This window comes from Panulirus ornatus, chromosome 15 (genome assembly GCF_036320965.1).
Source record: "Panulirus ornatus isolate Po-2019 chromosome 15, ASM3632096v1, whole genome shotgun sequence".
Taxonomy (NCBI): domain Eukaryota; kingdom Metazoa; phylum Arthropoda; class Malacostraca; order Decapoda; family Palinuridae; genus Panulirus; species Panulirus ornatus.
In genome coordinates, this window is record NC_092238.1 from 26,866,395 (window position 1) to 26,891,536 (window position 25,142).

The 25,142-nt window shown below is 43.8% G+C and overlaps 1 protein-coding gene across 1 annotated transcript in view; it reads left to right on the forward strand.

Annotated features, from left to right (window-relative positions):
* Positions 1-24,807, forward strand: part of LOC139753792 (uncharacterized) — a 35,530-nt gene extending 10,723 nt beyond the window's left edge. Inside the window, exons 2-10 of the mRNA XM_071670659.1 lie at positions 14,494-14,669; positions 18,880-19,074; positions 19,752-20,171; positions 20,506-20,598; positions 21,679-21,822; positions 22,576-22,765; positions 23,062-23,153; positions 23,615-23,784; positions 24,168-24,807. Coding sequence (XP_071526760.1) covers positions 14,496-14,669; positions 18,880-19,074; positions 19,752-20,171; positions 20,506-20,598; positions 21,679-21,822; positions 22,576-22,765; positions 23,062-23,153; positions 23,615-23,784; positions 24,168-24,321 — 1,632 coding nt within the window. The 5' untranslated portion in view covers positions 14,494-14,495 and the 3' untranslated portion in view covers positions 24,322-24,807. The remainder of the gene's footprint in view (positions 1-14,493; positions 14,670-18,879; positions 19,075-19,751; positions 20,172-20,505; positions 20,599-21,678; positions 21,823-22,575; positions 22,766-23,061; positions 23,154-23,614; positions 23,785-24,167) is intronic.
* Positions 24,808-25,142: the final 335 nt, after the last annotated feature.

A 25,142-nucleotide genomic window follows, 5' to 3' on the forward strand; every position in this document is an offset into this window, starting at 1 on the left:
GAAGGGACAGGTGGACAGATGAAGGGGACATTACATGTTCTGTCTGCCACCTTCGTTACTTGAACAGAATTATTGTTCGATTCCCAAGAATCTTCGTTTTTAAAAGAATGGATACATGTGTGACATATATATATATATATATATATATATATATATATATATATATATATATATATATATATATATATATATATATATATATATATATAGTTTGTAGATGCAGATTGTAGATGTAATTAATAGATACAGTTGGTAGATGCAGTTTAAAGATAATGCTGGTAGATGTAGATGGTATGTTTAGCAAGTAGATGTAACTAGTAAGCGTAGCTGGTATTGTAAGTGGATGAGGAAGCTGGGTGATACAGTTGGACGATGTACTACCTGGCAGACGTAAGTCTTGACCCGTGAAAGCATTTACGACACCAGCAGGACACTAGCCCATTGAACACTGAACCACACCTGATGCTAATAACAAACAATTCATATTTATCATCAAAGCTTTGGATTCATTTCTCGCTTCTATATTTGTAACAGAACAAACGCAGCATTTTTCCAACACAAGTCCGGGATCAGCTTTGCATCAAAGTGAGATTCGAACTGAAAATAATGAAGGTACAAATATTTAAGTGGACCGTGGAGAGTGAATGAGCGGATCAGAGGAAGTCGATCGTGAGTTATCATTAGTTACGGAAGCTGGCTCGAAGCCCATCATGATATCGGTATCATATTCTGTGTCTCGCTCAGAATATTACATTGTTTCCCGGATGTGAGTGATGACCGAAATGAGTGACAGTTATTCCCTCACCTTGGAACAGCTGATTTACTCACTCTCTCTCTCTCTCTCTCTCTCTCTCTCTCTCTCTCTCTCTCTCTCTCTCTCTCTCTCTCTCTCTCTCTCTCTCTCTCTCTCGTATCATTTCCTTATACTCTTAGATCATTATGAGAACGAATGATACACATCGTCATACCCATTTCGTTAATATGTCACAATGAAAGTTTGTCTGAACGTTCTGTTCTGACGGAGGCATAGATTCCCTCTGACTGGAACTCATTAGCAACAGTCACAGAAACGCGAATACCCACAGCCTGACAGGAATGAGGAAACGCTCTCAATAGTGTCCCACAAATTCACTTCGAAATCTTCCCAGAAACTGAAGTACCACAAGTTCTTCGTTTATACAGACGTGTGTAACCGACCCACTGAATGTGAGACAGCCACAGGGAGGACTCTGACAGACCGACCCACTGACTGTGGGACAGCCACATGGGGGGACTCTGACAGATCGTCGAAAGCCGTGCTACTGTCGCAGCGGTAGTGGAGGGGGTCCTCACGGGTGGACGATTTGCTCCAAACATGTATATATATACATATCGGTATGTATATACATCTTTGTAGCTGCCGGAGGTTATACATCATATCTACTTGTGATGTGAGTAGACGGGATGTTATAGTTTCATGTAACAAGTAAACGACGTTGGTTATGCCAGATGGTGAACTAGGAGTGACTGCACGAGCAAGTCTTTGGCATGACCCAGGTTTAACCAGAAGGCTCCGTCCTCAGAGCAGTTCCTTATCAGTGGGCACAAGTCCCCCACCAACCATCAGCTATCCGTTAACAGGGTTCTATCCAGTGGCAAAAGGATTTCTCTTCAAGTTCACTGATCCCTCATTCGTGGTCAGAGTTCCCCGTCCGTGATCAGAGGAACCCGTCCGTATTACTAGACTCCTCAAAGGCCAAAAAAGACTCATCCATAACTGGAGGCCCTTACGCGTGGGTGGAGGTTCTCGTGCTGCGTGGTTAGATGGCTCTCTATCCCCGGTAAGATTGTTCTACTGGATAGAGGATCCGGATGTGGGCGAACATAGCACTTACATACAGTGTTAGGAGGTGGGTCACCTTGAGTCCTTGCCTTGATCCTTGTAATCCTTGCCTTAAACCATGACTTGCTCAACACTTTTCCCTCAAGGAGGTTGAGCAGAAGGGCGGGGCGACCACACGCCACTGTGCTCCATCCTCATCATACAGCCCTCATTAGCTGCTCATCACCAACACGCACCCCTCAACCACACACACACACACCCAAAAAGTTTAGCTTTGCATCACTGCATAGAAACCTTCCTCATCTACATCCGCTACGCTCGTGTGGCATAGATAAGGACCATATGAGTTTCGAACGAGTATTGATTGATAAGATTTAGGCGTTTTTAATTTCACTTTTGCATTGCCATGGACGAGAGATTTAAGTATAGAAAGTCACCAAACTCATCTCGGTGTTCAGCGACACTGAGTCACCCCGGTTGAGTCTGGCTGAACCTTCTTGTCATCAGGTGTTGTGAACATGATCATGTTCTTCGTTTTATGCCTCGTTCACTTACCAAAAGTTAAGAGGAGTCTGGAAATGTTCTGTTCTTGTGGTTTATGTCCGGTCGAATGGTGTTCACACGGAGGCAGAACCGATTTTAGTTGTATGGTGTCCGGATCTCGTATATTTTCAGTTATGTTTTTGTGGAAAAAAAGATCCTGTATTCGAAGTGATGTATTTGAAAAAATGTACAACACACATTAATCTCAAGCACTGTTCAGTGAGAATACAGTGCTGCTGTTTCAGAATACAGCATAATACGCTGTGTCACGAGCTTGAAGTAAGATAATTTGAACCAGCCGACTGACATGAGGCCCACTGCCACCCATCTGATGCGCAACTGCATTGCCGGGCGTACGATATATATATATATATATATATATATATATATATATATATATATATATATATATATATATATATATATATATATATATATATATATCATGAGGGTTATGAAATCATATCGTAAATGATTTACTGATTACCTTCTCAGAGGACCCACATACCTGTCAATATATTTCTCTCTCTCTCTCTCTCTCTCTCTCTCTCTCTCTCTCTCTCTCTCTCTCTCTCTCTCTCTCTCGGGCTGTGCTGCACGGACTATCCATCGTTAATATGGTGTACAAAAGACCCCGGTACACAGAGCCTGGTGGTGGTGGGCCGCGCGGCCTGGGTATCCACGCGCGACTCATAAAGTCTATATGCAAATTTTGATATGCTCTCTCCCTGGGTTGATGACGCTTTACATGCGGTCATCATGTGTTGATGATTTGTTTGACAGTATTATGGATTGATGACGCGTGACATATGGCATCAATATGTTGATATATCTGGCACTGATACATTGATGACACGTCTGGCAATAGTGCGTTGATGATGTGTGCGTAATTTGACAATAAAGACATCTTATTTTATCTTATCTAATCTTATCTATCTTATCTTATTGATATGTTGGTGATAGTTTCATACACCAATGATGCTTTGATGAAACGTCACATATGACGTCAATGGTTCAATATGTCACATATGTGACATGACACATGGATATGTTACTCGTGAGTTATGTGACATGACACATGGATATGTTACTCGTGAGTTATGTGACATGACACATGGATATGTTACTCGTGAGTTATGTGACATGACACATGGATATGTTACTCGTGAGTTGCATGTGAAAGAAACACGTCACAAATGAGAATATATTCTTCGTATGTTACTGTCATTTTGTGACAAGTTATTTCTCCTGTAACAGATTAGCAGAAACAATTTACAATTTATTATGTAAAATTTCATCAAAGGCTCACTGTATCATAAGTGACTCGTATTCTGTATGAGAATATGACTGAAATGCAACCATCTTAATCATGTATAATTCATCATTTCTATTCTCGCCTCTAATGATCGTATTTTGAATAGACGTGGCACTATTGCCTGAGTCTGACCTGGGTGCAGCTTTGGGTGGCACGGGTGGGGACAGGGGAGATGGGGAGAGGAGTGGGATGCAAAAAGGTTCTTGCACTCATACGTCCGCCAGGGAGGAATGGAATTAGAAACAAACCCAAGGCCCCAAGGGAGTTGTCGTACTGATAACATCAGTTGATCATTTCAGTAATCAGTGGTGTGTGTGAGGGAGGGAAAGGCGACCAGTGTACACGCTTCAGTGAGATGAGTGATATTAGAAATCTCTATCCTCATTACCATCCCCCCCCCCCTCCCACACCCACACACACACACACACACACACACACACACACACACCCCCGGTGTGACGGGATGGAGAGAGAGAGAGAGAGAGAGAGAGAGAGAGAGAGAGAGAGAGAGAGAGAGAGAGAGAGAGAGAGAGATGAGTAATAAAGGAAGGAAGTTCCCCTCAGTTCCGCTTGGTTTCATTTTCAGCTCTGTTTCCTGCGGGTCGATTTTGCGCGTTTTTTACATTAAGTATAAAGAAAACTAAGACATATCACTACGAAATGATCCGCTTCATAATGACCTAAGCGGTTCTCTGTCTCTCTCTCTCTCTCTCTCTCTCTCTCTCTCTCTCTCTCTCTCTCTCTCTCTCTCTCTCCCCAGAAATACATCCTGCGTGTTTGAGAGTGCTAGTGTAATGTGTATGTATGTATATACATTTTTGTAGTATATAAACACAGGGGGGGGGTTGGAGGAATGAGTGTCAGAGAGCCAGAGTGACGTATGTACATCAACGTGACGTCATCCTTCACGCTTAGCTCGGGTGAAAACTCCATTTCGACGGTTGTGTAACTTCCTGCACTTTCACACCGGGAATCTAACATGCTGTTTCTTCCACCCCGGGAGGGGAGAATAAACGACCATGGGACGGGGGGCGTCAGCAGGAGAGGAGAGAGAGAGAGAGAGAGAGAGAGATCACATCTTGTCCCTTCCCTCCCCTCCCTTGCCCGTCCACTTTGTTCCATCAGTTCTCCATGGCTGCCACAGAGGTCGAACTGTTCATCACACATTGCATCATATCCTTTGGACATCAAGCATTAAGATGAAGGAGGGAAGATCTTAGCTCCACACTATATATTATTGTCCTCCAGGTTTCACAGGAGTTTTAAAATGGGTTTTGAATATCCATCTGCATTTATCTCATCTGTTATTAGAGCTCTTTGTATTTTGTTTTTGTAGCCTATCGCGCGGCGAGAAATTTTGTGAAATTTGGAAGAGCTGTCGTACGTTTTGAACAGGTTGTCGTGCTTGCATGACAGTATCGTACTTTCTCTTAGATCTGTCAGATGTAAGAGAATAGCAATCAGTCTCTGAGGACCTGAATATTCCATGTGGATTATTATACATTTTAACAGCCTTCCTTTCTTTCATTTTTTCCCTCATTAAAAAGTATTTCAATTTTTTTCAACATGCGCATTACTGAGTGTTTAGAGTCTTGTTTGTGTGTCTGTCGATCCGTTTGTCTGTCTATCAGCAACATCCTTATGAATGGCGTGACGAAGTTCAAACTTGCCACAGAAGTGACTTTGATAGACTCTGGGGTATTGAAGTTTTCATAGCACAAAGGTCAGAGGTCACGGAATCAATAAATCAAGATTAGGTATGAGACAGAACATCTGTCAAAATGGCTCCTCTTTCCATAAGAAAAACTTTATATCGATCACACATTGAGCATGATTACGCAGTTTATAAATCCACTTTCCAAATTGTGCCGTTGATGAAGGCTGTACACCACACAGCAATAGCGTCTTAACATATATTGTATATGAAATATAAATATGAACTAAACCTCAGTTTATAATCAGACTCAAAATGTTTCATTTCAGTCAAAATACCACACAGATATGCAGCATTGATGAATAAGTTGGTTTCAGTAATGAATTCAGAGATCAGTTTTCTGTAGATGAGTCCTAATGATAACCATTGTTGTCCTACTGAAGGGAAAGTGTGTTTCTTCGAGGTTGCTATAACTCGCCTCTAAATCCAGGCGATATATGTGTCCAGAGTTACAGTGGTGGTCTCCACTACAGGGGAGATATGTGTCCAGAGTTACAGTGGTGGTCTCCACTACAGGGGAGATAATGTGTCCAGAGTTACAGTGGTGGTCTCCACTGCATGGGAGATATGTGTCTAGAGTTACAGTGGTGGTCTCCACTACAGGGAAGATATGTGTCCAGAGTTACTGTGGTGGTCTCCACTACTGGGGAGATATGTGTCCAGAGTTACAGTGGTGGTCTCCACTACAGGGGAGATATGTGTCCAGAGTTACAGTGGTGGTCTCCACTACAGGGGAGATAATGTGTCCAGAGTTCCCATTACTGGCCTATATTAAGAGGGATGTGTACGTTTATGATGGCCATTGATGGCGTGTGCCTCAGGGAAGGTATGTTATTACCTATTCGTTAAGTCTTGTTAATTTGATCCAAAGAAGGAGGTTTACGGTCTTGGGTCCACGCCTCTGATCCTCGTGTTCGTGGTATAAGGACTTCCTTCTACTTTTCTTCGATGGTCGCATTGACATGCTCTTCCCTCAGCATATACCACCAGCCCACAAGTCTGATGTTGAAGAAACGCCTCATCACGTCCCTACGTAGTCTCGTCTTATTCCCGAACTCTCTCCTGATGTAAAGTTTTCGAAATTGATATTACCCTGACGTCGTAAAAAAATCTATACAATGTAGTTGTCATGTTTCCCAGAAAGTATTGTGTCTTCTCCCATAGTGGGGAAGCTGAGGGCCTTCCTTCTCTCTCCGTGCCTCACTCCTCCCAACTCTGGCATCAGTCTTTTTTTTCTCTTTCTCTTTCCAGGAATTCCAGTGTGTGTGTGTTCAGGTACCATTACAAGTCTCTGCTCCGGGAGAGATGAGTGCCCAGAGCCGGCCTGTACTACCCATTAAGTGTTTTAAGCACTAGAGGCTTTTGAGGTCAAGTCATTAGGCCTTTCATGGAAATTGGGAGGAGGAGGAGGTGGGTTTTCCAACTTTCTACCATTTGAACAAGGAAAAGCTTTCTTTGGCCTGGGTCTGTCTTGTGAGTGACAACGACAACAATAACAACAACAACAAATACACTAACTGAGTTGTCAATTGGTGCTAAACTTGCCATTCACACCTCTGATTGTCGTGGTCATGCAATATGAATAAGTATAATTTCGTATAAAAGTTATTCATCATAATGGTAAAGACATAAGAAGAAAGTTATTAACACGTCGTAAAGAGCGAATTATCAGGCATGGAAATACGCAAGGTCCGGAATGTCTAGACAGCCACCTCTGTCCTTTTGGCAATAGGTGACAGTTTACAAGCCTTACGGACAGAACATGTGAGGGGCGAGACGCATCCAAAATGTCGCAGCGTCGATCTTGTGGGAACGGAGCTGGAACCCAGAAGGCGGGCTCGTCCGCGTTCATTCATCGACACGGGAGCAGAGGGGAAAGTTAGGAACGCGCCCATTCCGGAGAAAGTCGGGCCTGGCATTCCACCGTAGTCATACCGTGGGATCCAACACCTTCTGTGGAGGTGGTGGGCATGCGGACGGAAGGCGGTGGTGCCCCAAGGGGAATACTCCGCAGTGGTGCTGGAGACACCTACACATGGCAGACTTTCCCTGTAAAGCTTAGAAAAGGAAGGGATGTTTTGTTATGACTATCGACTGTTTAAGATCATTAATAGACCTTTTTAGGAAATCGCACTTGCTCGGAGGCAACGACCGAAGGTGTCGCTTGTTTACGAGAAAGCTGTTAGCGAGGCTGTATGTGTCAACCCCCTCAAGTGAAGACAAGTGTGGTAGGCAGGTGAACAGGTTAAGACAGCCGTGTGGGAGGCACTGCATCGCCACTGCTGCTGCTGGGCTGTTTGTGTGGTTAGTCACGCTGGACTGAGCAGCGGCCTCAGGCTGGGCCACCACCGCCACCGCCACCACCACCAGCCCGACTCAGGGGAGACACACCAGACGTTGGCCAAGAGGGCCAACTGGTGGTGGAGGTTCATGGGAATGTTGGTGTGTTGGAGAAGATGTTGGAGAATGTCTGACTACTAGTTGATTGGAGTCACTAGCATGGATATTTCTGATTCTTAAATTAAACCAAGTAGATAAGTAAACCATCCTTTTCAGTTTCGTCCTCTTAAAGAAGATCATAAAACGGAAAGAAAATCATAATAACAAGAGAGGAAACAGATGAGAGACGAGAATGATATCGATTATTCAAGACTTGAGTAAAGTATCCATCTGGTCATAAGCTATGTAAGCACGTGAGGCATCCGTCCACCCAGGTATTTGGAGAAAGTCCTGGGCGAACCCTCGGCCGACCACACGACTGGAAGGCGACATGGTAGACATGGGTAAGGACGTATTTAAGGCTCGGGCGGGTAATAAGACCCAGTCCTGGAGAACGGCGCAGATGCCGTAATACTATCGGCAAAATAAAGGACGGCGAACTAATCGGAATAGGTTAATCAACCTATACATTTTTCAGGAGAATTAACCCGCTATAGCAGAAGAGAGAGAAAGAGAGAGAGAGTTAGCTGGGATGAAATGTTTCAATCTGACGACATAGAAGATAAGCAGTGTCCATGTTATACGCACATAAACACCAATGAATTATTTCCAGTGACATTTTCTCTCATTTTCCTATGGTCATTAAAAGGTCATGAGGATGTGTCGATCACGCTGTGGTACTTTCCATGTTCGATTTTCACACTAGCATCAGCAGGAACTCTCGCTGAGGCTGGAGCAGACACTGTCGACCTCACCAACGACCACTCTTCCCTGCGTCCATTTATACTGACGAACATATTAAAGGTTACATAGACATTATATCACTGGGAATCATGACGCTGAACTTAGATGATACAAAGGAACTTCTAATCTCATACTTTCAATGTAACTTTGATGAAAGAGAAAGACTTCTATGCCAAAGACAAAAAATCTACATCTTAGCATGAGATACTATTGCCGTGACGAAATTCATATTTGAAAAGAACGCATCTCTTTAGCTTCAAAAATGAACGCCAAGAGACTATAGATTGAGAGATTCTATAACCCATCTCGCGTCATGAAAAGTTAAAGGGAAAAGAACAAGAATTTAAAAAGGCAGTGTTGGCTGCTGCCGCTGCTCTCACAACTTGAAGATCAGGTTATAAAGTTGGCGGGTGAGATTGGCAGGGTGTTAATCCCTATTGGGTATGTCCAATCTTCACCCTCACCTCAGCAAACACCGGTCTATGTAGTCTAATGTTAATAACTTCAAGTTTAGACATGACAGACAACTTTGGGGAGGCCGATCCATTGAAGATTAGAGGCTAACTTGGTCTAAGTTTGTCGGATAACAAGTTTGAGGTGTTTGATATACAAGTTGCATATTTTATCACATGTTAATCCATTCTTATCCGGGCCATGGTAATTGGTGAAATTGAGGTAATAGGATAAACTGGACAATTTACCTACATAGGGTCATGAATATTCAATGATGTGGATGCAAAGAATGGTGTCAAAATGGGTAAACAAACGACTACCAAAGTACTAACAGGCAGGCGATAAGTATGATACGAGAACCAGCCGCGTTCGCACCTTAGAAAAGTATATTAGACATTCCCTCATTGTGTCAATGCCGTAGCTCTATTAATTGGTGTTCGGAAAGCTGCTGTATCACGTTTTGTGTGTGTGTGTGTGTCGTCACGTGACTCGCTTGTCGGGTCCTATTACGTTGTCTTACACGGCGATGCAAAGGTTAGGTCATTACACGATGATGGCAGACTTGGAGGAAGTCTGTAGTCAGCTCACGTAAGGGAAGGAGCAAGATCAAGTGTGTGACTGTGTGGCGATGGCTTCGCGGTGGTGAGGAAGTGTGTTGTGAGCCACGGGTTTTCCGGGGGGGGGGGAAGCTGGTTCGCCTCTTCGGCTTTCCCTCCGTAATGGTGATATCGTGGGGTGTTATCATGGGGTGATATCGATGAGTGCTATCATACGGTCTTATCAAAGTAAGGTGGTGCTATAATGGGGTGTTATCTGTTATCTTGAGGTTTTATAACGCGGTGTTATTATGGGAGTTTTATAATGGCGCGTTATCCTAGGGTGTTATCCTGTGTTATCATGGGGTGTTACCATGGGGCTTTATAACACGGTGCTGATATTGGTTTTTTACCGCTTAGTGTTATATGAGGAGGATATCATGGACATTAGATCAGGCTCCCATAGAGACTGAAATGGAGGGGATTGTAATTACGATTTGTGTCTTACGGGAAGAGAATTTTTCACTCGTGTTGCTCCGCCTCTTAAACATGTACATATGTACGTAATATGGCTTTACTTCTATGTGTGTATAAGCACACACATTATAGCCTAAGTCAGGCGCTCACATGTGATGACATATTTGTGCAGTACGGGGAGGGAGGTGTACAGTCGTGGTCCTCAACTTTTGCACATATTCTATTGTCATACAACCTATCTAACGTTTGTACACTCTCTACATTTACCACATTATTTTTTCCGTTCGGTCTTCATCTATCACTCTTCGCCTATAGAAGCACTCGATTTACATTTTTTTTGAACAAGTTTCTCGCTCAGTTTCATGTTATGTCCTCTCAGAACCTTGTCGTTGAACTCTTCTGCACTTCCTTGTGTGTGTATATATATATATATATATATATATATATATATATATATATATATATATATATATATGTGTGTGTGTGTGTGTGTGTGTGTGTGTGTGTGTGTTTTCTCACTTATGTACTACATGTACCAGTTTGTACATATCCCAAGAGCAATATCGGTAGAGCAAATGGTCCCAGTCGCCAGAAAGCACCTGACAGCTTAATAATCCTCTCATTTTTGTCCATCCGACAGTTTCATTTATGGTTCTGCTCCTTGCGTTCCCACACACACACACACACACACACACACACACACACACACACACACACACAGACACACACACACACACACACACACACAGAGATACACACACACACACACACACACACACACACACACACACACACACACCACAAGAAAATGTGTGACGAAGGCCCACAAAAGCCATGGCTCAATGAAACTTCCCGATTGACGACGGAATCACCGGGGGAAATTAGAACGTGGTGGATGGGTGGAATGGCAGTAGATATGGCACTTGTGTCGTAAATATTCGTAAAGTCTGTTATTATCGAGAGGTAAGGGTCAGGGGGATCAGGATGTGAACTCATCCCACTCCCCCGTGTCCGTGAACTTGCCTATGAAAGTCTTCGTCGTATCGCAGATTCTCATTTGATTTATGGATTCTCGTTTGATTTATGGATTCTCATTTGATTTATGGATTCTCATTTGATTTATGAGAAAAACAATAATAATGATGATAATCCTATTGTCAACTGAGAGATTTTTATCACATGTGTTAAAAGAGATAATGAAATCAGTATTGGTAAACTTGAGGTGTATTTTCAGCCATAAGCGTTACGTTGTTTATCCATTTAGTCGTTCGTTTATGATCATGGAAAGGGAATCTCACCTCAATATTTTTTTCTTTTTGGAAATCAGTTCTAATTAACTCTGCAGACTCATTAGGTACCGTTCTTGAAGGAAAAGATATTGTTCGGTTCTGCTGAATGTGGGTCAAATGACTTGTTTGTGCGGGGTGAGATAGTCTCCATTATAACACTGTGTTCCTTTTGAACTAAAGGGTGTTGATACACCATGGATAAATGGTCTGAAAATGAATAAATAACGTAATCAAGTGATGAAGATAAATAGATGCGTATGAAAACAGTTATAGATATAAACGCTGCTTACATGCATCAGCAAGTACAAGTACACTTATATACACTAAGCTAAAAGAGGCATTTTCATCTACACCTCGACCCATGATACACAGATTCACTGCACTCATCCTCACACAGACCGACAAGACACATCCACACCCTAACACAGGTTCAATACACTCACACTCGCACACACACACTCTACACTCATACACAGGCAGACTACACTTTTGTACCAATTGACTCACATGTACACATTCAAACAACTAGTCACATAAAACACAAGCATACACACAAACATATACATCACACATGCACATATGTATAAAAGCTATGTTCATAGAGACATACATTAAACGCCTACATACAAACTAATACATGTGGATGTATATGTACAGACAGACATACATACCCACCTACAACACACACACACACACACACACACACACACACACACACACACACACACACAGACCAAGGCGTGAGCGACAGAGCCCTTCCTATACAGAGGCCACACAGGTAAATGTCAAACCACGAGAAAGTAGTGGTGGGTGACGCAGCTGCCGGTGAGGTCACCACCTTCAACCCCAAACCTCCCCACCTGCCATCATCAGCTACTGCACTCCCTTGCTTCACCCCAGCCAGAACCGTCCCAACCTCGCCTACCTCCCCCTGTCAAACTGTATCTCCCCCCATGCAACCTCCCCTGCTTACCTCAAGCCCCTCGTGGACAAGTATTATTAAAAGATCTATATTCATACAACCATTCTATATTCCCTTCCTTTATTTCCTATTCTTTTTCCGTCCTTTCTTCTTTTTCTCTCATACTCCATCCTTCTGTCTCTTTGCTCTATTCCTTTGTACCGAACATCCTTCTGTCTCTTTGCTCTATTCCTTTGTACTGAATTGCTCTTGTTTATGTAAACAGTTCATCCCTCTCTCTAGCTTCCATACTCCACAGCTTGGTGCCTCCCTGCACCTTCAGCCTCTGTGAATGCAGCTTCAACTTCTGATTACACAAATACAGCTCTAATCAAGTCTAACAAAGTAACACATAACTTGGTTAATTTGTTTGTATTAATTGCTAATCAAAACCCTTCCTCAATCCGAGGGAGCTAAGGGTTATCTTTTATTTCTGGGGGTAAGTTTTAGAAACCGTAAAGGAGGACGTCTCTGTTTATCTGATACACAATAAACTTGCACAACATACTGGTACACTGCTACTGTGCACTACAATAACTTCCCACAACATACTGCCACACAACAATAATAACCACCCACAACATACTGCCACACTACAATAATAACCACCCACAACATACTGCCACACTACAATAATAACCACCCACAACATACTGCCACACTACAATAATAACCACCCACAACATACTGCCACACTAGAATAAGCACCCCTCACAACATACTGCCACACTAGAATAAGCACCCCTCACAACATACTGCCACACTAGAATAAGCACCCCTCACAACATACTGGTACACTAGAATAAGCACCCCTCACAACATACTGCCACACTAGAATAAGCACCCCTCACAACATACTGGTACACTAGAATAAGCACCCCTCACAACATACTGGTACACTAGAATAAGCACCCCTCACAACATACTGCCACACTAGAATAAGCACCCCTCACAACATACTGGTACACCGCACGACAGTCGTTCACTGAAGATGATAAACCTTCGTAGCACAATTGGCCAATCAAGCCTCGGTTCCAATACACACGTGAGAAAATCAGGTAAGCTAATTCAGTAAACAGGAACTAGAACGGAGCCAGAAGTGTACCAGAATAGATACATCTACGAGACAGTTTGCGTGAGGGTGGTGGGCAGTTTGAGAGAAAATGGGACCACTCACTCGGAAACCTTCTCTAAGAGAATGAAATCACTGAAGCCATTCCTTCTCTGCCATGATTGCTCATTCTGACCCCCGCGGTTTACACTCTGTGAAATGTATCGACCTCGCCGTAAGAGACAGTGTAGGATGTGTGTGTGTGTGTGTGTGTGTGTGTGTGTGTGTGTGTGTGTGTGTGTGTGTGTGAGTGCCTTTCTGTACAGCTGATTATAATTGAGTGACTGGCATTTCTTCAGCCAGGTTTTATTAGAAATATGATGATCCGTCGTTTTAAAAGTCAGGGTAATAATAATGAGAGAAGGAGGGGGGTTGGGGGAGGAATATATGCATGATAATGCTGGCATTCGCTTCATAAACACACACACACTCATTATCTTACACTTAACACACAACAACACGTAAGGAAAATGACTTTACTCTTAACCGTAAATTCTTTCTTGCGGTGAGTGCTACGCTCCACCCCTTCCTGATGACAAAGTCCCATTATAGGTAAAGGAAGTTCAAGCGATGGGGCGTGACGAGTGTAGAACTCTCTCCCAATACTGTACGAATAGGTAATTACTCATTACATTCCCCAGCCTGGCTCAGAGCTCCACCAGTAACCATTGCGGCAGGGGGAGGGAGAGGGGGGGGGACCAGAAATCTGTGTTAACACGTGGTAAGTTTACCATATGTTGTCTTCACATACCACAACTAGTCCACTGCTACTAACCACACACATCTGGCCACTCCATACCTGACTGCCATATACTTTGCTAACACACACGTGCCACATCCTATCCAAACTACCGTCCACTTTCTACCACAAATAAGATCATGAATGCAGGCAAACTCGTCATGAAACTATAAGGTCTCCTGTTTTCTGTCTTTCCCATGTAACTCCGTGTGCCACACATCTAGCGAACACATTCTCATTTAACGGCTGGATCGCTAGTTACCATCTCACTTAACTGGTGGATCGCTAGTAACCACAAGTAAGTCCATCTACCACATGACCCTTCACTAACAAGTCCCCACAACCCGCAGCTATGAAGACGGTGTTCGTGTTGGCGGCGACGGTGTTGACGCTGGTGGCTGGGCGATCCCTCGACAACCCGGGTGGGTCCTCCTCCGGCCAGCCATCGGGGGAGGAGGCGAAGGCCGCGGCCAGTGCGGAGGGACGGGGTGAGGCCAGAGCTCTGGCGATCCCTCCACCCGTCCAGGTAACGTAGCAGCAACAGCAGCAGCAGTAGTAGATGTAGTAGTAGCAGTGGACTGTAGATTGCATGAGAGATCCAGTACCATAGCTCAATTACTTTAAGAATTGCATGATATGTTTGATGGATCGTAATTGCATCATATAATTCACATGGTAGAGTCTTCAGTCTAAGATTCATATACTTGAAAACATCATGCAGAGAAGAGATCGTGTTCCTACTGCTTGTGCATGACTATAATATCTAGCTATTAAGACGTTGCATTATAGTTATTAGTCCAGTGCATGAAAGCCTTTTGGTTTCACGGATTCGATGGCATTATATAGTGCTTGTAGTGCCACTCTAGTCAGCATGGCGAGGTAAGTGCTGCTGTAGGATGCTGCTACACTGAATCTAGGACATCACCGATGCAGATGTCCTACACAGACGGGTAACAGGAATTCTACTACCTAATGATCTTGGCTGCCTCTGTCCTTTGCAACACCTCTTCTGTGCCACACCTGTTTTCTAATATGGGTGACCTTAGGTTATAACTGTTATATTTACCTGTTCTCTGATATAACCGATCTTAGTTATACCTTTACTATGCTGCACCTAATCTATGATACGAATGACCATAACGAACGTCAGTTACACCTATTCTTTGTTTTGTCTGTCCTTTGTTATAACTAATCTTTGCCAAATCTACCCTTTCCTTCACACATAGTTGCATTGGACTTTTTATCTGATACACGATCAATTTTCTATAAAATCTTTTTCACACTTCCTCAATGATATCTTATCCATTTTGCCCTTTAAGAAAAAGTAGTACTTTGTGCTTCCTTTGCCATTATTCCAACTTCTTCATATAACTATTTGTGTTTGACATATCTTTTCCCACATTTATCCTGTCCTATGAATGTCCTTCCCTGTGTTACACGTCTTCTATGAGGTTATTGTTATGTTATTTCCTTCATTGGTTCTGTGTCATATGTTTCTTCTTACACCTATGTGTTAGACGTAGTTGCCTCTACAACTGTCCAGTGCTGGATCTGTTCCTTCCTACGTATGTCGTACATGAAACACCCATTCATACATCTGTCCTATGCTAGACGTAGTCTCCTGACACCTGTCTTGTATTACAAATGTTCTCTCAAACACGACCCAAGACTGCATAAATCAGCACCAACCTATTCTTTATAGTCAGATCTGTCATTTAAACGTATAGTTTACCCTCACAATATTAAACGTCATTTCTCTCTGATTTTACTTGTATTGGCTGATGCTTTAGTCATTGTGTCTTAAAAGACTGACATTGTAATAATCTTTCCAGGCCATGAGTTGAGTAGTTTCATGTTGCGAGCAGTAACAGAATGTAGTGGTTACATGGGCATACGGTAGTGCTACAAATGCATTGGGGCTGTAGAGACACATTTGAGTAGAAGATATAGACCATATTAGCATACAGTTTTATTGGAGATAAAGCTTTATGAGCTTACAGCCTTGCCAGAGATAAAGCTGTATTAGCTTACGGTTTTACTAGACATAAAGCTACATGAACTTACATCCTTGCTTAAGATAAAGCTATATTAGCTCACAATATTTCAAGAGATCAAGCTGTAATGGCTGACAACCTCACTAGAGATAAAGCTATATTAACTTACAGTCTTACTAGAGACTGTATCGAGTATTTCATGTTACAGCTTTGCTGAACATAAAGCTTTCACGATATATAGATACGATGACACATACGATGCATATGATTGAATAATTATGAAAGGTAAACGAGTATTAATGTTATCAACTCCTTTTCTCCACCGTTCACACCCGTCCCTCTCCTTTCTCAATTGCCATCCCCATCGCCTCCGTACAACCTGACCTCAACACGTACAAAACCCGAACGCAAAATACACTTGACCTACTTCCTCGTCCTCTTCGCCCTTGCTGTCTCTGTCACTCACTAACTATCTGTGACCTCGTGTGTGTGTGTGACCCTTTCTGCACCCGCCCACGTGGTTCTATGTCACCACGTGTGTGCATGTGACGCTGGAGTGTGACCTTACGTGACCTGGCTCGGCCCTCAGGTGACCTCGGCCGTGCTGACGGTGAAGGGGGACAAGAGGGAAGGTAGGATGATCGAAATAGGAGACGACGGCATACCCATCATCCACGGTGTGAGGGAACCTGATGACCCGAATGACACACAGGTCTACAGGAATGCCAGGTACGGGGCAGGTCACCGTCATGGCGCTACTGACACAGGTTAGGGGAGGGGTGTCATGGGGCTGTAGGTTACGGGGCAGGGGGTATCATGGGGCTGTAGGTTACGGGGTAGGGGGGTATCCTGGGGATGTAGGTTACGAGGTAGGTGGGTATCACGGGGATGTAGGTTACGGGGCAGGGGGTATCATGGGGCTGTAGGTTACGGGGCAGGGGGTATCATGGGGCTGTAGGGAAGGGTATAAATCAAGGGAGTGTCATGGGGATATAGACTACGGGGCAGGGGAGTGTCATGGGAATTTAGATACTGGATTAGGCAGTGTCATGAGTCTTTAAGTATGGGGCAAGGGAGCGTCAAGTGCCTGCATATGACAGATAGACAGATAGACAGATGGATGGACAGCTCACACCAATCACGATTCACTGAAATCCTCGCTAATCACCGCACACGTGAATGTAAACGTGTTTACACTCGGAGTCATGAGTCATGAATATATACTTTGATTTCCATACGTTTAGGAATTAGTACTTAATGTTGGGTAGGTGAGAGAAGATTAGAATTAACTTCATCACTCTGAGGTCATTAGCACTTAATGATTACGAATGAAAATGCAGAATGAAGGAGGCAAATCATACCAGGTACTTCATCTGACCTGTCATTTTTTTCGTGAGACTTCACACTGTCTTATATTTCTTTCATATCATGCTATATAATGTGTTCCAACCCAGCCTAACTATCCACCGCTCCTCTACTGACTTGTGTTCGATACTCCCTATCCTCCTCCCTTATCCCTCTCTGGACCCGCCACCATCCCTATGGCGCCGCTACAGAATCATCAACAACAAACTCTGGACGGCCGAGGACGAAGCTAAGGCGGCCAACCAGATAGAAGGCAGGTCTGTGTTGGCTGGGGAGTCAGAGTCTCCCAGCGGCACGGGCCGCCAGCCTCGCGTCTTGAACCTGAGCAGCCGTGTGCCCTCCTCCTCCTCTCCTCCCTTAGGCAGGTGGGTCAGTTTCATATTCTTCGCCAGACTCACAAAGGGTCTTGGACGACTATGTAAAAGTGAGGTTCTCCAGGTGAGTTCTGGGGATGGTAAGAGGTTGATTAAGGATGAGGAAGGGTTTGAAAGACACCTGCATTCGTGAGGGACTCCAGATCTTAGTGAAAATGAGGTGAGTTTAGATGATCATATATTTTTTTCCTATGTGCAAAAGGTTATAGGAACTTACTATTCTTATCAGAGACATATCTGCATTATCTCATGACATGACTTCTAATACTTCACCGCAGGAACATCAAAGAGTTGTACACTATATGTGGGAGTAAGGACTCGCCAAGTTCATACCTAGCAAACGCTTTTGTCAATAACTTCCCTTTCTTGGGTGTGCCATTACTGGCACAGTTGGTTAGTGCATGTGTTTCTGCGTATTAAGCTCTTGTGGGTGGATGTGTGCCTTGTGTATGATATCTTTACACAATCATAGCTTTTCTCAGCCCAGGAAACACTCTTATTCGTAATCTTGTTAAGTTTCCAAGTCCTTTGATTATAGATTGTATTACTCTTCAGTCTTACAACCAAAGGAAAGAGATGTTATCATATCACAACAAGAAACTGAAGAGGTAAGCAGAGTGTTGAGTTACACTGTGTCAGAATCGAGTTGTCACTACTTGCTCTTAGCCCCTTAGCAAGTCCTTACACTGGTGTACAGTGCACTTTTGTTAGCAGCCAGGACTGCGGAGTGTCTATCAAACACAAGTGGTCCCCATTCTGATAAGTCGATCATCTGTTTAACTTGATGAGTCGCTAATAAAAAGGAATCTGTAATTGGTCTGATTGAAAAGCCTCATATATAAGAAGACCTTTGGAAAGCTCCTTGAATGCACCGTGATAACCAAACTTTCGCCAATGTCCCAACAACCTATCAATCGTAGATTTCACGTAGCTTATACATAATCGACTCTTGGCAAAGATTGAGCCCAAAGAACTTCACTTCTCATCCCCAAATGCTTTCCAGATGGAGGGAGGCTTCTTGCCTTCGCTAAGAGACACTGGGGTGGCTTCGTCATCTTCCTCCAGCGCGGGTGAGGCCGGAAAGAGCGGACTTCAGTACCCGGAGTTCTACTTCAGGAGGTACTACAACAACGAGCGAACCGGAGTCGTGGCCGAGTCTTCCTTCGAGGACGACAGTATCTCCACTTCGTCTGAGCAGGTGAGAGGTCAAGAGGTCAGGTCAGGATGTGATGATAACAGCGTTCCGTCGAAACGTTTACTCACAGTCGAGAAATACATCTGAATCATCTATGAATAATAAGTTAAGGTAAATGACTCGTCCAGCGCAGGCTTGATGGACAGATCTTTCGGATGTCCTTTGAAATAACTTATGATGCCGATGATAGCATGTGTAAAGACGAGAAAATTACCTTTGCATGGGTTAACAAATAAAACAATTACCTACAGAGATAAAGACAGGATATTTACACGATGATACGAAATTTCACACAAAACCAGAGAGGATTTCAATGTGATGCAGGTATTAACAACTGGCTGTTACAACTATGGCAAACATCTGTGTAATGAGTCAACTTTTATGGGTAAATATTCTGTGCTTAGCTCACCATTTATCGAATAACAGTGACTGGAATTGAGAGAGAGAAGTTTGAATTTCTTACATATTTGAATATAACATTTAGCGTAAATGACTTTAGCATTGCATGTGACCTGGTAACTCCCATGTTCCCTGGTACACTATATGTGTCCTGGTGTTCCTAACGTGTCCTTGTTCCTTTAACGTAACATGAGTCCTTTTTTGTGACCTGGAGCCCCTTGTGTGACCTAGAGCCTTATACGATCTCGTGCCTCTCGTCTAACTTGGTGTCTCGCTCACAGGTGGTCAGCTACAGTTACCTGGCGGCGTCACGAGACACCTCTGGTGCCGGAGGCTCCAGGCGCGGCTCTGACGACGTCGTGTACGGGTCAGGATCTGCAGCCAAGCCCCCAAAGCAGAATCTCGCCAGAGTGACCCCATCCATCGTCTTTGAGACCCCTAAGACTACCTCCCTGTTCTCCTCCTCCTCCTCATCATCATCATCGTCCTCCTCATCCTCCTCGCCCTCTCTCCCCAACGCCATTCCCTTCAGCCATTCCACCTCGTCTTCCTTCGCCATCCACCAAGACGAGTCGCCTCTGTCATCTGCGGCAGAATCTTCGCCAGCAATACGGGTCTCCCATGCCTCGGCGGCCACCTCTCCTCCAGCAGCTTTCCAGGTCAACCCTGGACACTTCATCATCAAGGAATCAACTTTCCAGGTGAGTGCTGGAAAGCTGGGTGTCCAATGAGGCTCATTATCCTCTCGCGAGACAAGTGAAAGCATGCGACACAATGATTTCCGAGGAATGGAATTATACTCGCTACTTTCAAGCATCATATTAATTCATGTAGAGTATAAGACTCGTAGGATATGGCATAGTTTCGACACAGTCTTTGATGTCTCACGACTCAATACCATAAGCACGATTAGACTTATATGATAATTCCCTTTTGGAAATTGTTGACACACGTGATGATTTTCATTTCGAACTGATGCTGATCAGACAACTGTCTCCGTCGTGACCCGATGTGACCCAGTCTATCCTTCCACAGGCTCATCCAGGCGCCCCAGCCTTCAGCGTACCCATCCCTGTGCCAGCCGACCAAGCGAAGTTCCGCCAGTCTGGACACCGCCACCAGATTCAGGTAGACCCGTTAGAAGGGAACCGCCTTCAGCTACTTCATAGTCCAACGAACTAACACCTTTTCGAACCCTCTTCCTTGCTTCTGTTAATGCTACCCTTCTGGTTTCCGGAGGAGCTAGCTAGAGTTTTGTCATCTTTTTAATCATTTTGGAAGGTAAACAAACCCACTTTGCATATAGAAGCGAATCTACATATAACAAGCACCTAACACATGTTATCACAAATGATATGAATATCAATCGATCAATGTGTAACATGAACCTCGATCTTCTTCTACTGTCATATGTAAAATCTTCCTGAACTTGTTGCACTGACGACGATATGATCGACCTGACTCAAGATTAGCTGATCCTTTGGTAACGCCGTCTTCCTCGACCTCTTACTTGTACTCTCTTCCTCGACCTCCTGCAAGCAGGGCATCTCTGACCCCATCATCAGGACAATCTTCTGTGGCTTCTGATGGCCTTGCCACTCTCTCTCTCTCTCTCTCTCTCTCTCTCTCTCTCTCTCTCTCTCTCTCGACTTGTTCAATATTCCTTAATCTGCAGCAAGTGTGATCTTCCTCAGCAATTTCCTCGTCCCGTCTTTTTCCTTTGTCGATTTCATGATCTTCCTCGACGTTCTACTGCTCGAACAATCTTCCTCACTCACCCTTGATACTTCACAACAGTGAGGTTTTTTTTTTTTTCTTTATCTTTCAATATTGTATTATTCCTCCATAAATACCATGATCCATCTCGACCTGATGATAATGCTGACTTCCTCGACCTCGACCTGAAGATAATGCTGACTTCCTCGACCTATCTCTTTGACCTCTTACTCCCTTATTCTCATTCGACCTGACACTAACGCAGTCTTCCTCAAACTGTGATTAACAACGAGCTTCCCTGACCTGTCTCTTTTGCCACACACCATCCACAAGTAGAAACACTTCATTTGTTTCAACATACTCAATTCTTTACTTACAATCAGATGATCAAACGTGATAGAAAAGAACTTCTTTAACTTTCTACCTTCCGAATGAACCAATCCAGGTGTCATAAGTAGGATAATGCTAATCTACCCCGTGTGGCTCGATCAGGCTGCCTCCTCCGACACGGTGCACCACGTGGAGCCTCTCTCCTCTTACTCCAACTACCACGAGCACCACGAAACTCCCACCAAGAAGCCCATATACCAGAAGATGATCGAACCTTTCAAGAAGGTTGGCCAGAGGTTCTATGAGGTTAGTGGCGTAGGGTCAAGTGTTCTGTGGGGAGGTTAGAGGTGCAGGGTTAAGTGACTTGTATAGGGAGTTGTTTGGAGGTGCAGGGTCAAACGTGTTGTTTGGAGGTTAGAGGTGCAGACTCAAGTGGCCTGCATGCATCACAGACACCAGTAAAAGAGTCTAACACTAATATACTTACGAGTAGATGGAGAAATAGTTTTCAATTCAGTTTAAAGAAATGAAATCAGAATATCCCTCACACAAGTCATCTTAACAACATTTTTCTGCTGTGAGTTTCCACTTCACATTTGAGATAAGGATGTCACGAACACGAGTAGGACGAAGTATGTAATCTTCTTCTTGGCCAATTTGTTCTTAATGATGTAAGTAATTTGATAAATTTTCGGCAATGACTTTCACCCAGCATCTTTGGAGATGTTGTAAGTGTGAGTCCCACTGTGTATTTTATATCTATAAACTGCACTGACATGATTACTTAGAACCTGATCACTTATAAGTATTTAAGTGCTGCCTATAAGTAGGAAGTTCATTCTTGGAAATGACAACATAGGCGACCCCTATAAAAGACCTTAGGAAATTACTTATGATTAAGATACTGTATTCAGTTAGAAAAATGATAGGAAATTTATCTATCGCCCGTGCGGCGAAGGGGGTCGTTTAAGAGAAGGAGTCAGGAAACGATAAAATCTGACATGATTTGGGTGAGGGAAATTTCAATCTTACCTTCCCTCCCCCACGCCTTTTTGGCAGGTGGCCTCGCCCGTGTTGAGGCCAGTGATGAAGGCCGGCCACAGGTTGTCAGAGCGGCTCCAGCTCCCCCAGCGGATGTCCACGCTCTCCGACACCCTCCGTCTGGACACCATGAACGATTACATCAGTCGCACCGTTGACGGGGAGAGCCTGCCTCTTGTGGCGGGAGTCACCGCCATTGCTGCTCTCGGTAACTATTACACGTCCTGAAGGGCTATTATACCTTCCCCAACCATCACCTGTGTCCAGAGAGGGTTATATGTAGTTAATCGTCTTAACACGAGCAAATTGTGGTCCTGTGCGATGTGAACAACACACACGTAATGATAATAATAATAATAATAATAATAATAATAATAATGATAATAATATTTGTAATGAAAATATAAAATTGTGTATGTGTGTATGTGTGTGTGTGTCTGTGTGTGTGTGAGTCCTGCTGCTCTTCTAACTCTCAAAACTCCTCACTCGTCTTCCTCTCCCCAGGACTGCTGGGTCTGGCTGTGGCAGCCTCCACCAACTCCACCTCCATCGGGAAACGATCTGTCAACGACCCAGCTCTCGAATTCATGAATCAGGTGAGTCGCCTCCACGAGTCACTGACTATGCCACCCTCACCCACCCGTTGAGTCACTGACTATGCCACCCTCACCCACCCGTTGAGTCACTGACTATGCCACCCTCACCCACCCGTTGAGTCACTGACTATGCCACCCTCACCCACCCGTTGAGTCACTGACTATGTCACCCTCACCCACCCGCTGAGTCACGTGTACAGATTGTCCTCCCAAAATGAAATATAACAGACAGTCATACTAGAAATATCTAAAGTAAGGGAAGGAAACATTTTTATTGCCCTAATTTTTGTATCGTTATTGTCATTATCATCATCATGGTTTATTATGTCATAATAATGATTTATGATAGTTGGTTTTTAATGACTTTTATATGTAATTACGTAAGAATCATCATCTCAAATGGATGATGCAGATAGGTTAATATATACCTCCTGTGTGAGTGCGTATATGCGTTCCGGCAGCTGGTGGAAGCGGTGCCCGTGGACGAGCCGAGCCTCCTGCACCATCTGGAGCAGTACAGCAGCTGGGGCGACACCGAGTGCTCCCGCAGGATCTTCTGCGACATCGTCAGTCTGGCCAATGACGACCTCCTCTACGCCATCGAGAAGCGCCTGGGTCTCTACCTGAGCATGTGAGTGTGTGTGTGTGTGCGCACGCGCGCGTGTGTGTGTGTGTGTGTGTATAGGCAGCTTTAAAGGCTCTAACTTCTCACCGTAACTTAAAATCTTATTCAATGTCATATCTTTGTTATCTTCCTTTGGACCTTCTCTACTGTGTCTTTGTCCTGAGGTGACCAAACATGAGACGCAGATTCGAATCCAGGACTATAATGGTCTTAAATCCTTTACTGGCTCCTTAATCATGTACTCGAATGCACCTCAACAATTAATTCGTAGTTTGCCTTCAAACTACCAAACGAAACAGGCATAATTTCATGATTATTAAGAGCAGTCCTGTTATCAGTCACACTGGACAATATATGTGTGCTTTTAAAGCATTTATTTTTATCATCAGGTTGAATCGTGGAAGCGCAGAAGAATCATCCTTAAAACGAAGGGCTGATGACGTCATGCAAGCCGTTCGTCGACGAGAGTGTCAAGTATTTACATGTGGAGGCGACCAGGTGGATTCCTCTCAAGTATTAAGGGACGCGTCCGGGCCCCGCTAGTCCTACCTTCTCACCTATGTGGCCTGGAGGGGGGTGGGGAGCATCTTTGTAATCGCATCATGTAGGGAAATGACTGCGCTTTCAACACTGGTCCATAAGTTAGAATGGTATTTCCTTTTGTTAATCACTTAACAGAGACATGCAAGAATACTAAGTATTTCTTTAGATGGAACTCAGAGATGAGCAAAATTTGATGATTTTTTCCTTTAGGGAATACTTCAGTTATGCGAACGGGTAATTAATAGGCTATGCTTGTATAAAGACAGATTGACATTATGTTTCGAATCCCATGTGATGCAAATTTTTGCCATAACGTGAATATTTAAAGCCCAGTGTTGTGGAGACTTGGGACTCATTGTCGAGGATGTACAATTCTTTACAAAGACATTGTTATTTAAATCTCTAAACCATTTGATGCCTTTGTTTTCATAAACTATAATCGGCTGGACCGATCTCACTTTTTTATATAAAAACAAATACACCTTTTGTTGTGTTTCATTGAATCCTTCGAACAGATATCAATAAAAGAGAAAGGTGTCTTGTTTGTCCTTGTTTTGTTTCCACAGCTGTCGAGTGAGGTGTTTGAGTTAAAGATTTCAGAGGCGACAGAAGAGGGAAAAAAGCAGGTTTAAGGCATCCACGTAAGTACATAAGAGGAGGGGAATGTGTGTGTGTGTGTGTGTGTGTGTGTGTAGAAAGAGAGAGGTGGGAAAGAATAGGAAGTAACACAGTGGATTGTTCTTTTCTCTGAGGTTGTATCAGTCGTTAGATTCAAACTGCATGAATGGTTGGTCGGGAATTTCGATAACAGGCTATCAACC